The 11,936-nt window shown below is 50.7% G+C and overlaps 1 protein-coding gene across 1 annotated transcript; it reads right to left on the bottom strand.

Moving 5' to 3' along the window:
• Positions 1-239: 239 nt before the first annotated feature.
• Positions 240-9,065, bottom strand: LOC128135360 (uncharacterized protein C12orf29 homolog). The gene is made up of 6 exons (XM_052774188.1): positions 8,952-9,065; positions 6,969-7,086; positions 6,238-6,333; positions 2,789-2,905; positions 2,316-2,510; positions 240-274 (listed from the first exon to the last, which is right to left on the bottom strand). Exons 1-6 carry the CDS (start codon positions 9,039-9,041, stop codon positions 240-242), a joined length of 651 nt encoding a protein of 216 aa, XP_052630148.1. The 5' UTR covers positions 9,042-9,065.
• Positions 9,066-11,936: the final 2,871 nt, after the last annotated feature.

Here is an 11,936-nt window from a genome sequence, read left to right on the forward strand (position 1 = left end):
GCACTGCCTTTTCTTGGATGAATGCTTTTACTGCTACTTTATTTTATAGAAGATTGTCAGTAACACTTTTTCCAAGTGGTCTTGTTGGTTTTTGGAGAGTATGAGTCTGCTCCAGGAGACTAGTCCAAAGCGGGTGGCTCAGAAAAGTGCAACTTTGTAATTTTGTGTTTCAAAGCTCTCCAGATGGCCCAGTTGTCAGTATTCCTATGAGTTTACCCAGGGCACTTCCAAACACAGCATTAGGCCATTTTGATTCCAGTCTGAGATGCAAATTCTGTTGAGGCACCACATAGATGAAAAGCACCTAAAACCACCTTCTGTAATCCCTCACCAGGCTTGCTACCATATTTGGTTTCTTTGTGCAAGTACCACATGGTTCTCAAACATCTGCTTGGGAAGGTTTTAGAGGGAAAATACTTGAACAGAACATTTTGAAACATGGGTGAATTATATTAGGATGAAATATTTTTATTTCTGTTGCTTCTAGAAGTGTTGAAAGTTTACTTCTTAAAATGTTTCTGAAAGAGCAGATAGTTTTACTCTAATAAATTATGCACAAAATGTTCTTCATATTTCTTTTGACAACAGAGCCAAGAAGACATAGACGTGAATAGAAGAGGAGAACGGTATATAGACAGAAGAAAGAGAGGAAGCAAGTAATTCAATTTACCAATAAAATTTAAATTGAAATAAGGATATTATCAACTGGAAAATCCAAAGATGATAAAATTACAAATTCCAAAAATAAGGTGCAGCAAGTACACAGTAACATTTCAAAACTGATAAAAATGGAAATTAAAAAAGTGTGCTCTTGTGGTGGGTTGACCCTGGCTGGACGCCAGGTGCCCACCAAAGCCGCTGTATCACTCCCCTCTCAGCTAGACAGGGAAGAGAAGATATAACAAAAAGCTTCTGGGTCGAGATAAGGACAAGGAGACACCACTCAACCAATTACCGTCATGGGCAAAACAGACTTGATTTAGGGAAAATTAATTTAATTTATTGACAATCAAACCAGGGTAGGGTAATGAGAAATTAAACTAAAACTGAAAACACCTTCCCTCCACCCCTCCCTTCTTCCCAGGCATAACTCCACTCCTGAATTCTCTACCTATCCACCCCAGTGGTGCAGGGGGACAGGGAATGGGGGTTATGATCAGTTCAGCACATGTTGTCTCTGCCGCTCCTTCCTCCTCTGGGGGAAGGCTCCTCACACTCTTCCCTGCGCCAGCGTGGGGTCCCTCCCACGGGAGATGGTCCTCCACAAACTTCTCCAATGTGGGTCCTTCCCACAGGCTGCAGTCCTTCAGGAGCACACTGCTCCAGTGTGGGGGGTCACAAGTCCTGCCAGCAAACCTGCTCCAGCGTGGGCTCTCCACGGGGTCACAGCCTCCTTCGGGCGTCCCCCTGCTCCGGCATGAGGTCCTCCACAGGCTGCAGGTGGAGATCTGCTCCACCGTGGACCTCCAGGGGCTGCGTGAGGAGGACAGCCTGCCTCACCGTGGTCTTCCCCACGGGCTGCAGGAGAATCTCTGCTCCGGCGCCTGGAGCACCTCCTCCCCCTCCTTCTGCACTGACCTGCGGGTCTGCACGCTTGTTTCATCTAAGAATACAGCTATTAGATTTTTTTTATGCAGTTCCTTTACATTCTGTGAAAATGCTTAGACTTGGAACTACTATTTTTCCTATCCATCCTTGCAAGTTATCCTAACAGCAAAGCTCAGAAGCTAGAACTCACTTGTGCTCACACCTCATTTTTCTTTTGTTGTAAGGCTTTTAAAGGGAGAAGCCATAACCAAAATTTAGCTTAAATTACATTTCCTTAAAAAATATACATAATATTTAATAATTTAAAAACTGCACCTTATGACTAACTCCAATGATGCAAAAAAAGAAAAAAAGACTGAATAAAATTTTCTACTTTAATGTACTAAACAGCATCAGAAGAGCAAATAAAAAAAAGTCAAGAAAAGGTACCAACAGTCAATCTTAAAAAATATTTTAACAGTAATATTTAAAACAACTTTTCCAGTCAAAATATTTTTTGAAAGACTAAAGCAAAGCATTTTTATAGTAACTGGTAAAGAACAGGTGCAAAGAGGTTTAATAGACATAAACACTCTCATGACAGCTCGGCTTTCTGAGGTGAGTATTTTTGGTAAGTGTTTTTTGAGCTAGCCCTTTCTCTCCTTTCTAAAAGGTTACATTGCTACCTTAGAACTTTTTTTTCAAACTTATACAAAGAAAATGCATCATTTTCACTCAAAAGTATCACTAAATAAAAAAGTATTTAAGAACGGATCATACAAACTTACCATATGGATTTGCATTAATATTAGTCCCAATAAGCTCCAATGTTTGTTCTAAAATTTCCGATAACGGCACTGGACTGATTTCCAGAAGCCCTGGGTCAGCATGGTGTTTCAATAGCAGCGCTATTTCAGCCTCGTAATTTACAACAGATGAGTGCCAGCAATACTGCTTACTATTTTTCTCCACAGGCACCCAACCTATGAGAAAACATTGCATTTACCAAAGTAAATTTCTGAAGTTATCAAATGTGTACTAGAACTGTACATGCATTAAAAAAACCCACAGTTAACTACAAACAGAAAGAGTAACAAGAAAAACCGTGTCGTACCTCAGAGGAATGCAAGTGTGACAACTATGCCTTCAGTTGAAGCCCTTTAAGTAGATTAACTACTACTTTTAACATTGGAACTAATTCTATTTCACTTCAAAAATTGAAGCCCCCCCCCCCATTTTACCTGTGCTGCATCATAGGTACCTGGCATATGTCCATTCTCATCGGGCAAAGGATTGCCATTACAGAACTCTATGTCCTTTGCTGGAATCCAGGTATCTGGAACAGGCTTGAAATCCTCTTCAACATTCCAAACAAATTCTAGACATATAAATGTAACATTAAGTTTTTGGCAAACTGTTAGCCAATTTTATGTTTTGATCATCTTTCAATGCAAGTATTAAAATACCATTGATCTAAACCTTGTTTTACAGACAGTAGTCCCAGTTACTTTGTACAAGCACCGAGATCTGGCACACTCAAGCACTCTACAGTTAGGGGGTTTAAAGAAGCATAGTAGCCTTTGAGTAGTTTAAAAGTTCAAAAGTAACTACGATCAAAACATAGCTACCTAAATAGCTAACCTTATATTTAAACCAGAGCCAGAGAAGTAGAATAGAATAGACTATTTCAGTTGGAAGGGACCTACAACAATCACCTAGTCCAACTCCCTGACCAATTTAGGACTGACCAAAAGTTAAAGCATGTTCTTAAGGGCATTGTCCAAATGCCTCTTAAACACTGTCAGGCTTCTTTCTCTGTAAAGAAATGCTTCCTAATGCCTAGTCTAAACCTCCCCTGGCGCAGGTTTGAACCATTCCCATGTGTCCCATCCCTGGACCCCAGGGAGAAGAGCTCAGCACCTCCCTCCCCATGTCCCCTCCTCGGGAAGCTGCAGAGAGCAAGGAGGTCGCCCCTCAGCCTCCTTCTCTCCAAACTAGACAAACCCAACGTCCTCAGCCGCTCCTCACAGGACATGCCTTCCAGCCCTGCCACCAGCTTTCTTGCCCTCCTCTGGACGCATTCAAGGACCTGACCATCCTTCTTAAACTGTGGGACCCAGAACTGCACACAGTACTCAGGGTGAGACCGCACCGACGCTGAATACAGCGGGACGATCCCCTCTTTTGACCGGCTGGTCATGCTGTGTTTGATGCACTCCAGGATGGGGTCTGCCCTCTCGGCTGCCAGGGCACACTGCTGGCTCCTGTTGTGCCTGCTGTCGACCAGCACCCAGCACCCAGATCCCTTTCTGCAGGGCTGCTCTTCAGCCTCTCCTCTCCCAATTTATACTTGTGCCTAGCCTTACTCTGTCCCAGGTGCAGAATCCAGCATTCGGACTTGTTAAATTCCATCCCATTAATCATAGCCCAATGCTCCAATCTATCTAGATCCCTCTGCAAGGCCTCCTGTCCCTCAAGAGAGTCAACAGCACCTCCCAGTTTGGTATCATCATCACACTTGCCAATGCATTCAACTACTGCACCCAGATCGTTGATAAATGTAGCGAACAGAACTGGCCCTAGAACTGAACCCTGAGGAACACCGCTGGTGACCAGTCACCAGCCAGACGTAGGCCCATGTACTACAACCCTTTGAGCTCTGCCCTTCAGCCAGTTCTTCACTCAGTGCACCATGAACCCCCTTATCCCACAGCTGGACAACTTGTCCAGAAGGATGCTGTGAGGGGACAGTATCAAAAGCCTTACTAAAATCCAGAAAAACTACATCCACCACCTTCCCTTCATCCATGAGGTGGGTGACCTCATCACAGAAGGATATCAAATTGGTTAAAACAGGACTTTCCCTTTGTGAACCCATGCTGACTGTGCCTGATGATTGCATTAATCTTAAATGCCTTTCAATAGTACCCAGTATTATCCTCTGCATATATTTTCCAGGAACTGAGGTTAGACTAACAGGTCTGTAGTTCCCTGGGTCCTCTCTCACGCCCTTTTTGTAGACTGGCGCAACACCGGCTAGCTTCCAGTCAGCAGGGACCTCCCCAGACTCCCAAGACCTTTGGTAGATGATGAGAGGGGTCCTGCCGTAACATCCGATGACTCCTTCAGTGCTCTGGGATGAATCCCATCAGGCCCCATGGACCTGTGAACATGCAGCTGAAACAGCTGGTCCCTTAGAATTTCAGCACCCACAAATGGAAAGTCACTGTTCCCACACTCGTGGTCTTCCAACTCAGGGGGTATCAGTATTATTAAAGACTGAGGCAAAAAAAGCACTGAATGCCTCCGCTTTTTCTTCGTCCCTTTTAGTCAGATGACCATCTTCAACAAGTATCGGTCCAATGTTTCCTTTAGACCTCCTCTTGCTGTTATAAAAGGGCCTAAAAAAGCCCTTGTTATCTGAAACAACACTGGCCAGTTTCAACTCTAACTGAGCTTTGCCCTTTCATGTCTTCTCCCTGCATATACGAATCACAGCTCTGTAATCATCCTGCGAAGCTTGACCTTGCTTCCAGAGATCATACAGTTTCTTTTTCCTCTTGAGCTCTGCGAGGAGTTCCCTGTTCAGCCAAAGTGGTGTTCTGCCCTGCTTACTTGATTTACAACACAGTGGAATTGCCTGCTCCTGTGCTTCTAAAAGGTGGTTCTTAAAGACTGACCAGCACCCGGGGACTCCTAAGCCCTCAAAAGCAGATTCCCAGGGTACTCTGCTAAACAGCTCCCTGAAGAGCTTAAAGTTTGCTCTCCTGAAGTCCAGGGCAGCAACTCTACTGTCCTTTTTTCTTATTACACTGAAAATTTTAAACTCAACCATTTCACGATCACTGTGACCAAGGCAGCCACCTCCCATCACACCCCTCCCCGAGTCCTTCTCTATTCACAAACAGCAAGTCTAGGAGGGCATCTTTCCTAGTTGGCTCACTGACTACCTGTGTCAAGAAGTTATCTCCTACAAACTTCAAGAATTTCCAGGATCTGCTCGTCACAGCCATATGATATTACCAGTTGATGTCTGGGAAGTTGAAATCTCCCGTAAGGACAAGGGCTACTGATCCAGAAATTTATCCTAAGTGCCTATAGAGTAACTCATCAGCGCTTACCTCCCAGCTGGGCGATTGGTAGTAGATACTGACTACATCATCTCCTTTGTTTTCCATTCCCCTAATCCTCAACCACACCATCGCTAACTCTAAGGGCTGTACAACCAAACCTCTCCCTTACGCATAGTGCAAGGCCTCCACCTTGCCTGCCCTGCTTATCCCTCCTGAACAGCCTGTAGCCCTCCAACCACAGGACTCAATCCACCAAGTCTCACTAATACCAATGATATTGTAGCTCTGGGAGGTGACCAATGCTTCCAGTTCATCCTGGTTTTTTCTCATACTGCGTGTGGTGGTGCACAAGCATTTCAGATATGCTCCGGAGCCCTCAATGCTCCCCGGAGGGTTGCAAATGTTCCCACTAGCACCACCACCCTCCAGTGATGCCATGCCAACCCTTACCTACTGCAGTGCTGTTGGTATCCCCTTCCCCAACTGATTCTAGTTTAAAGCTCTCTTGAAGTAAAGTTAAGACTGACATTAAGAAAAATTGAAGCAGGATCACTGACATTTCCTGTGTTAGACTATAGGTGTTTTTCCAACTGGATAACTTACATTGACAAAAAGAAGGAAAGAAATCTTCACTAACCTTTGCAATCTTCCAATGAATACAAGAATCGTTTAAACCTTTTTTCAGCTTGCTTGTTGGGTTTTCGATCCATCCTGGCCCATAGATAGGGTTGCCCTAGAGTTTCCAGAGGGATAAAAATCAGCAGTTTACTGAGGCAACCACACCCTGCAGAGTACCGAAATCAACCATGTAAAAGGCACGATAGGCCTTCTCATTTGCCACTACAGAAATCTTATATCCAAAGACACTACTTAAATTCATAAGTTAACTGCCGTATATGAATCTAAAAATCTATTCGTAGAATCGTGGCTAGTGTAATACAAAGCTTCCTTACAATTGCAGGTAAAGGCATGAACCCCAGTGATGCAACGAACCACCACAGTCTTCTCCTTTCCTCCCCACTTTCATACTTCTTTTCATCCTCCCCAAGGAAATTAGACACCCCTTATTATACAAGTTCTAGTGCGCAAGGAAGATTTTACCAATAGGAAATTTTAGAACTGGAATAGGTCCCCGATTGGCATGTTCGCTGCAACCAGACTTCCATGTATTTTAGAGAGTAAAATCTGTAACAACTTTATAAAACACCTCCTACGTTTATGGTAAGTCTTACTTTGTGGTCAAGGTGGTTAATGACACAGGAATTCACAACAGCTGTGATCCAATGGATCATACAATAAAAGTGAAAACAAAGTAAAACAAGGCTTCTAGCCAACATAAGAAATCTGCATACGGATCTTCTTTATTACCTGTATAGGTAGTTACGTAACAGCAGGTTCCGTCCACCTTTTCAGTAGGGATTGCATTGTATATATCTGCCTCTAACGCCTTCCCGGTTATAGCTTCAGTTGCCAAAACTTTAAAGGGCTGAAAAGAAGACAGGTATTTTAAACCCTCATCATGGCTGTTTCTCACATGGATCCTTGCTCCTCACAGCCGGCCTCTGTAAGTCCAGTACTACACATTATGTTGCTGATTTCTAATGCCATTGAAATACACCATTGTTTCTTCAAGACACGACAGCCTGGGAAATGCTCTAAGACAAAAGAACAAAGGCAATCTGTTTGCAAACTCTCTCCCTCTTCTCCGTTCTCAATTAGTATTTACAGATGACTTTGCCTTCCGCTGCAAATAGTGCACATAAACTAGAAGGGTCCCAGTCCAACGCTACGAAAGTTTGAGACGTGCCTTCCTCTGTTACGATGGCAATAGCGATTCACCGTGACTAGCTGCTCCAAGCTTGCAGTTTGGAGCTGAAAGTCAATAGCACCATGTTAGTGCAATACACAGACCCGTGCGATGCAAGGTGGCAAAAGCATCCTGGCATTAAATACGTAGTATCGGTGCTGCCAACTAAACACGCTTCCGCTTAAGAAGAGCAAGGAAAGAAGTGATCCAGGGGTCCGAGACAAATATCCAGCCACAACTAGCCCCCATTTCCAGGAGGGCTTCTCTAACAGTTTCCCTGCAAACATGGAATCAGTTGCGGCTGGATTCCAGTGTTTTCCTGGATAATCAGCACCCCTCCCTCCTCTCTTCCCAGCCAGCTTTGACTTGTGAGCTGGGCACTGTCTCTTTCTGCTAGCAAAACACAAAGCAGGTCCTTGTCTGAGGCAAAAAAGCCTCAAAACAGAATTCAGAAGTCACAAAGTGGGAACCTTCTACGTGCTGTCGTTGCGTTACAGGGCTGTTTTCTATTTCAGTAATCAGATGCGGCATACGTGAAGGTTTTAGGAAGATTACACGAAAAAGAAAACGTTCAGGGGGGAGAGAAAACGTTCCTGTTGCTTTTCCCACCACCACCACCACCGTTGCCACCGCCGCCCCCCTTCTTCCCTAGCAGTCATCGCCCCCTGTATTACCCTTGCCTGCCCTTGAAAACCACAGAAAATAGCGTAGGCCACTTCCAGACCTAACCCCCTGTCGGCTTTTTCTGTGTGAAGGAACAACAGGGTAGGGAAGGTACCCTTACGTGACCATTACCGAGATGCTGTTGGTACCGGCGGTCAAACAATTAAGTTACCGACGTTTTGGCAACCGTTTCAGCTCTGCCACCCAGAGGGCAAACACCAGCGAGACAAAGTCACCCAGATGCAGCCGACAGACAGCATTAGGAGCCACTACTCAAACCGGGAAAGGCAAGCTGGAGGTCTACAGCTAGGCAGGGGAACGGCACCCCAGCCTGTCCCAACACTGCCTTCTGCATCTCGGGAAGAAACAGCTCTGACTGGGCTCCGCTGCTTTCACCTCGGCACGCACTCCACGTCTCGCAGCCTCCAACGAGTCCTTCCCTCAGAAGCCTGAGGTGCCAAAACAGCAGCAAAAAAAAAAAAAAAAAAAAGAGAGGCGCGCTTGGCTTCGCCCCACGAGGCTCACAGGCCCGCGGGGACGGCAGGGCGGTTTCACACCAGCTCCCAGGGCGGTCCCCTCGCAGCGGCCTCACCCCTCGCCGTGCGTGACCGCTGCCGACACTCGGGAAAAGCACACGCCGCACCGGGCTCAGCACCCCGGACGCCCCTTGCCAGCAGAAGAGCGGGACGGAGCCGAAATGGCTCCCACGCGGCCTCTCCTTCCCGCGCGGAAGGCGGGGAGCTCTGCCGTGCATGTCGCTCAGACGCGGCCCAGCGACTCCCCCCCCCGAGCCCGAGCCCGAGCCCGAGCCCTGGCCCTGGCCCTGGCCCTGGCCCGGCCCAGCGACTCCCCCCGCCCGGCCCCGTGCCGCCCCGGGCCACCTGGCGCTCCCGCTTGGCCGACGGCTCCTCCTTCACCTCGGTCACGAACAGACACGGCACCTTCCGCTGCACCGCGCCCCGCCGCCTCATCGCCCCGGCCGCCCGCCCGCCACAGCGCCCAGCCGCGACTGCGCCTGCGCCTGCGCTCGCGGGGCGCGGCGGGAAATGGAGTCCGTCCCCGCCCGCCCGCGACGCATGTGTGCGCCGGGGCGCGGCGCGGCGTCGGCCGCCTCTCTCCGGCAGCCTCCGGCCAGGCCGTGGCTCCGTCGCTCCCCGCCGCTCCCCGCCGCTCCCCGCCGTCCAGCCCGAGCCCGAACGCGACCCCGAGCCCGAGCCCGGGCCCGGGCCCGGGCCCGGGACAGCTCCGCTCTCGGCAGCGGCGGCTCCCGCCGTGGCGCGGCCGCGCCGCGCCAGCTGTGCTCTGAGGCGCCGGCCTGAGGCGGCAGCTCGCTCCCGCGCCGCGGCCGTTGGCCGTCGTCGACCTTTGGCCGTCGACCCTCGGCCGTTCCCCGGGCCGGGCAGCCCAAGTTCCCCGGGGCTGTCTTCTCTGCTTCCCGGGGTGCCACACGCCCAGGCCGGGCACAGGGATGCCCTGTCCCCAGGGCGCCGGCACCTCTCCGGCTTCGCCTGTGCCTCCCCCGGTTCCCCAGTACACCTCGGTGTCTGTGGTGGCTTGACCCGGCGGGACGCCAGGCGCCTGCTCGCTCGCTCGCTCCCCTCCTGGGCTGGGCAGCTCCTCAGAGGGCTCCTGGGCCGAGATCCCTCGCCCGCCACCGGCACGGGCAGAGCAGACTCCGCTCGCTCGGGGACGGCCGTTCCGTTTATTGCCGATGGAAGCCCGGCAGGGCAATGAGAAGGCCAAACGCAGTCTGAAAACGCCTTCCCCCGAGCCCCGTCTGCTTCCCGGGCTCGGATTTGCTCCCGACTTCTCTCCCTCCTCCCCCCGAGCGGCGCAGGGGAATGGGGGTTGCCGTCAGCTCCTCACGCGTTGTCCGGGCCGCTCCTTCCTCCTCACGCTCTTCCCCTGCACCAGCGTAGGGTCCCTGCCACGGGAGACGGTCCTCCTGCCACGGGAGACGGTCCTCCTGCCACGGGAGACGGTCCTCCACGAACCCCTCCAGCATGGGGTCCTTCCTGCGGGCTGCAGTTCTTCGCAAGCTGCTCCAGCGTGGGTCCCTTCCATGGGCTGCAGTCCTTCAGGCACAGACTGCTCCAGCGTGGGGGGTCACAAGTCCTGCCAGCAAACCTGCTCCAGCGTGGGCTCCTCTCTCCACGGGGCCGCAGGTCCTGCCAGGAGCCTGCTCCAGCGTGGGCTCTCCACGGGGTCACAGCCTCCTTCAGGGTACATCCACCTGCTCCAGTCCTCCACAGGCTGCAGGTGGAGATCTGCTCCACCGTGGACCTCCGTGGGCTGCGTGAGGAGGACAGCCTGCCTCACCGTGGTCTTCCCCACGGGCTGCAGGAGAATCTCTGCTCCGGCGCCTGGAGCACCTCCTCCCCCTCCTTCTGCACTGACCTGCGGGTCTGCACGCTTGTTTCTCTCCCATACCCTCACTCTGCTCTCCGGCCGCAGTTTCTGAGTCCCGGCAACTTTTTTTCCCTTCTTAAACATGTTATCAAAGAGGTGCCGCGACCGTTGCTGACGGGCTCGGCCTTGGCCAGCGGCGGGTCCGTCCTGGAGCTGGCTGGCATGGGCTCCGTCGGACGTGGGGAAGCTTCTAGCGGCTTCTCTCAGAAGCCACCCCTGTGGCCCCCCACCGCGCTACCGAAACCTTGCCACGCAAACCCAATAGAGAATTAATTCTTCCTGACCGTACCTTCTTCTGTGCCTCCTTCAGGCAGGGCCATGCAGCTACAAAGAGCCCCTGTTTGGATAGCTCTTGGCAGTGTTAACACTGCCTGCCGATGGCTGCTCCTGCCCCCAACAGTGCATTATTCATGGCCCTCATCTGCTCTCCTGAATTTTCCTTCCCCTACGCCCCCCAGTCAGTTGCAGGGGTTACAGAACTGTGGGAGCCTTTTCACATCGCTTCTCCGCTCGCAGGTCTCGCCAGTACTCCCCACCTCCATCCCAGTCAGCAGTTTCATTCGGTACTGTGGTGACGTCATTCCTGTCGAAATCCCCTTCTTCCAGTGACAAAGTCCCGGTGGCCAGGCATGCGGTATTTCCCTTCGCAGTTAGTCTTCAAGGGGCCACCCGCTGATACTCGAGTTACAAACAAGTTGATAGGCTCCTTAGAGAGACGAGGAGGCTTCCAGTCGTCTCAACGGCTTCGTACTTCTTCCCCAGCTTGGCTGAGCCAGCCTTGTACCGCTTGTGCCCACGGGGTCACTGGCGCCCGCTTCTCACGTACGCATCGGTCACCATGCCCACCGGCAGACCAATGGCGTACAGTACAGGTGTGCTCCGGGGATGAGTCCGTCCAGTCCAGTGGTGCTGGTTTTTCCCAAGGAACCACCAGTCACGTGCACTTCTGGCGGTGCTAGGAACCACTACTCCTCTTTCTTGAATTCTGCCTTGTGTCTACCTCCCTTCTCTTTGGCTTCATCTGTATCCTGATGATCTTCAAGCGATGGCATCCTTCTCTCCTGAGCTTGCGGCTCCTTATCCTTTCTGCGCTGCCTTTGATGTTTCACTTGAAACGTTCCCAGGCTTTGATCTAACAGTGCTCTGAAGCGTTCACCTGCGAGTCACTGGTGTCTCTCAGTGTTGCAAATCTGACCCCCTGTCCTGGGGATGACCGTATGCCTTACCATTTGCCGGGACTGAAACTTTCTTTCCCCCGCGAGGTATTTTTTGGTCAGAGGCAGCCTAGGACCTGCGTGGGAACAGAGGTGTTAATTAGGGACACAAGTGTACGCTGCTCTTTCTGCTTTAGCCGTGGCAGTGGCCATCGTGGAAGCAAGAAAAAGCAATGAACCCCAACAGTGGAAGCAGTTAACAGCCAACAGTGTACTGGCAGGAAGGAGCAAGCTCCTCCGTCC

Source organism: Harpia harpyja, chromosome 23, assembly GCF_026419915.1.
Source record: "Harpia harpyja isolate bHarHar1 chromosome 23, bHarHar1 primary haplotype, whole genome shotgun sequence".
NCBI lineage: Eukaryota > Metazoa > Chordata > Aves > Accipitriformes > Accipitridae > Harpia > Harpia harpyja.

Bases quoted from the DNA above. Each gene is read 5' to 3' on its own strand.
- LOC128135360 (XM_052774188.1), bottom strand. From the start codon at position 9,041: ATGAGGCGGCGGGGCGCGGTGCAGCGGAAGGTGCCGTGTCTGTTCGTG. The intron at 7,087-8,951 runs GTGGCCCGGGGC...TCTTCTTTTCAG, and splicing joins CGGCCAAGCGGGAGCGCCAG to CCCTTTAAAGTTTTGGCAAC. The intron at 2,906-6,237 runs GTTAGTGAAGAT...TTATATGTCTAG, and splicing joins TTCATTGGAAGATTGCAAAG to AATTTGTTTGGAATGTTGAA.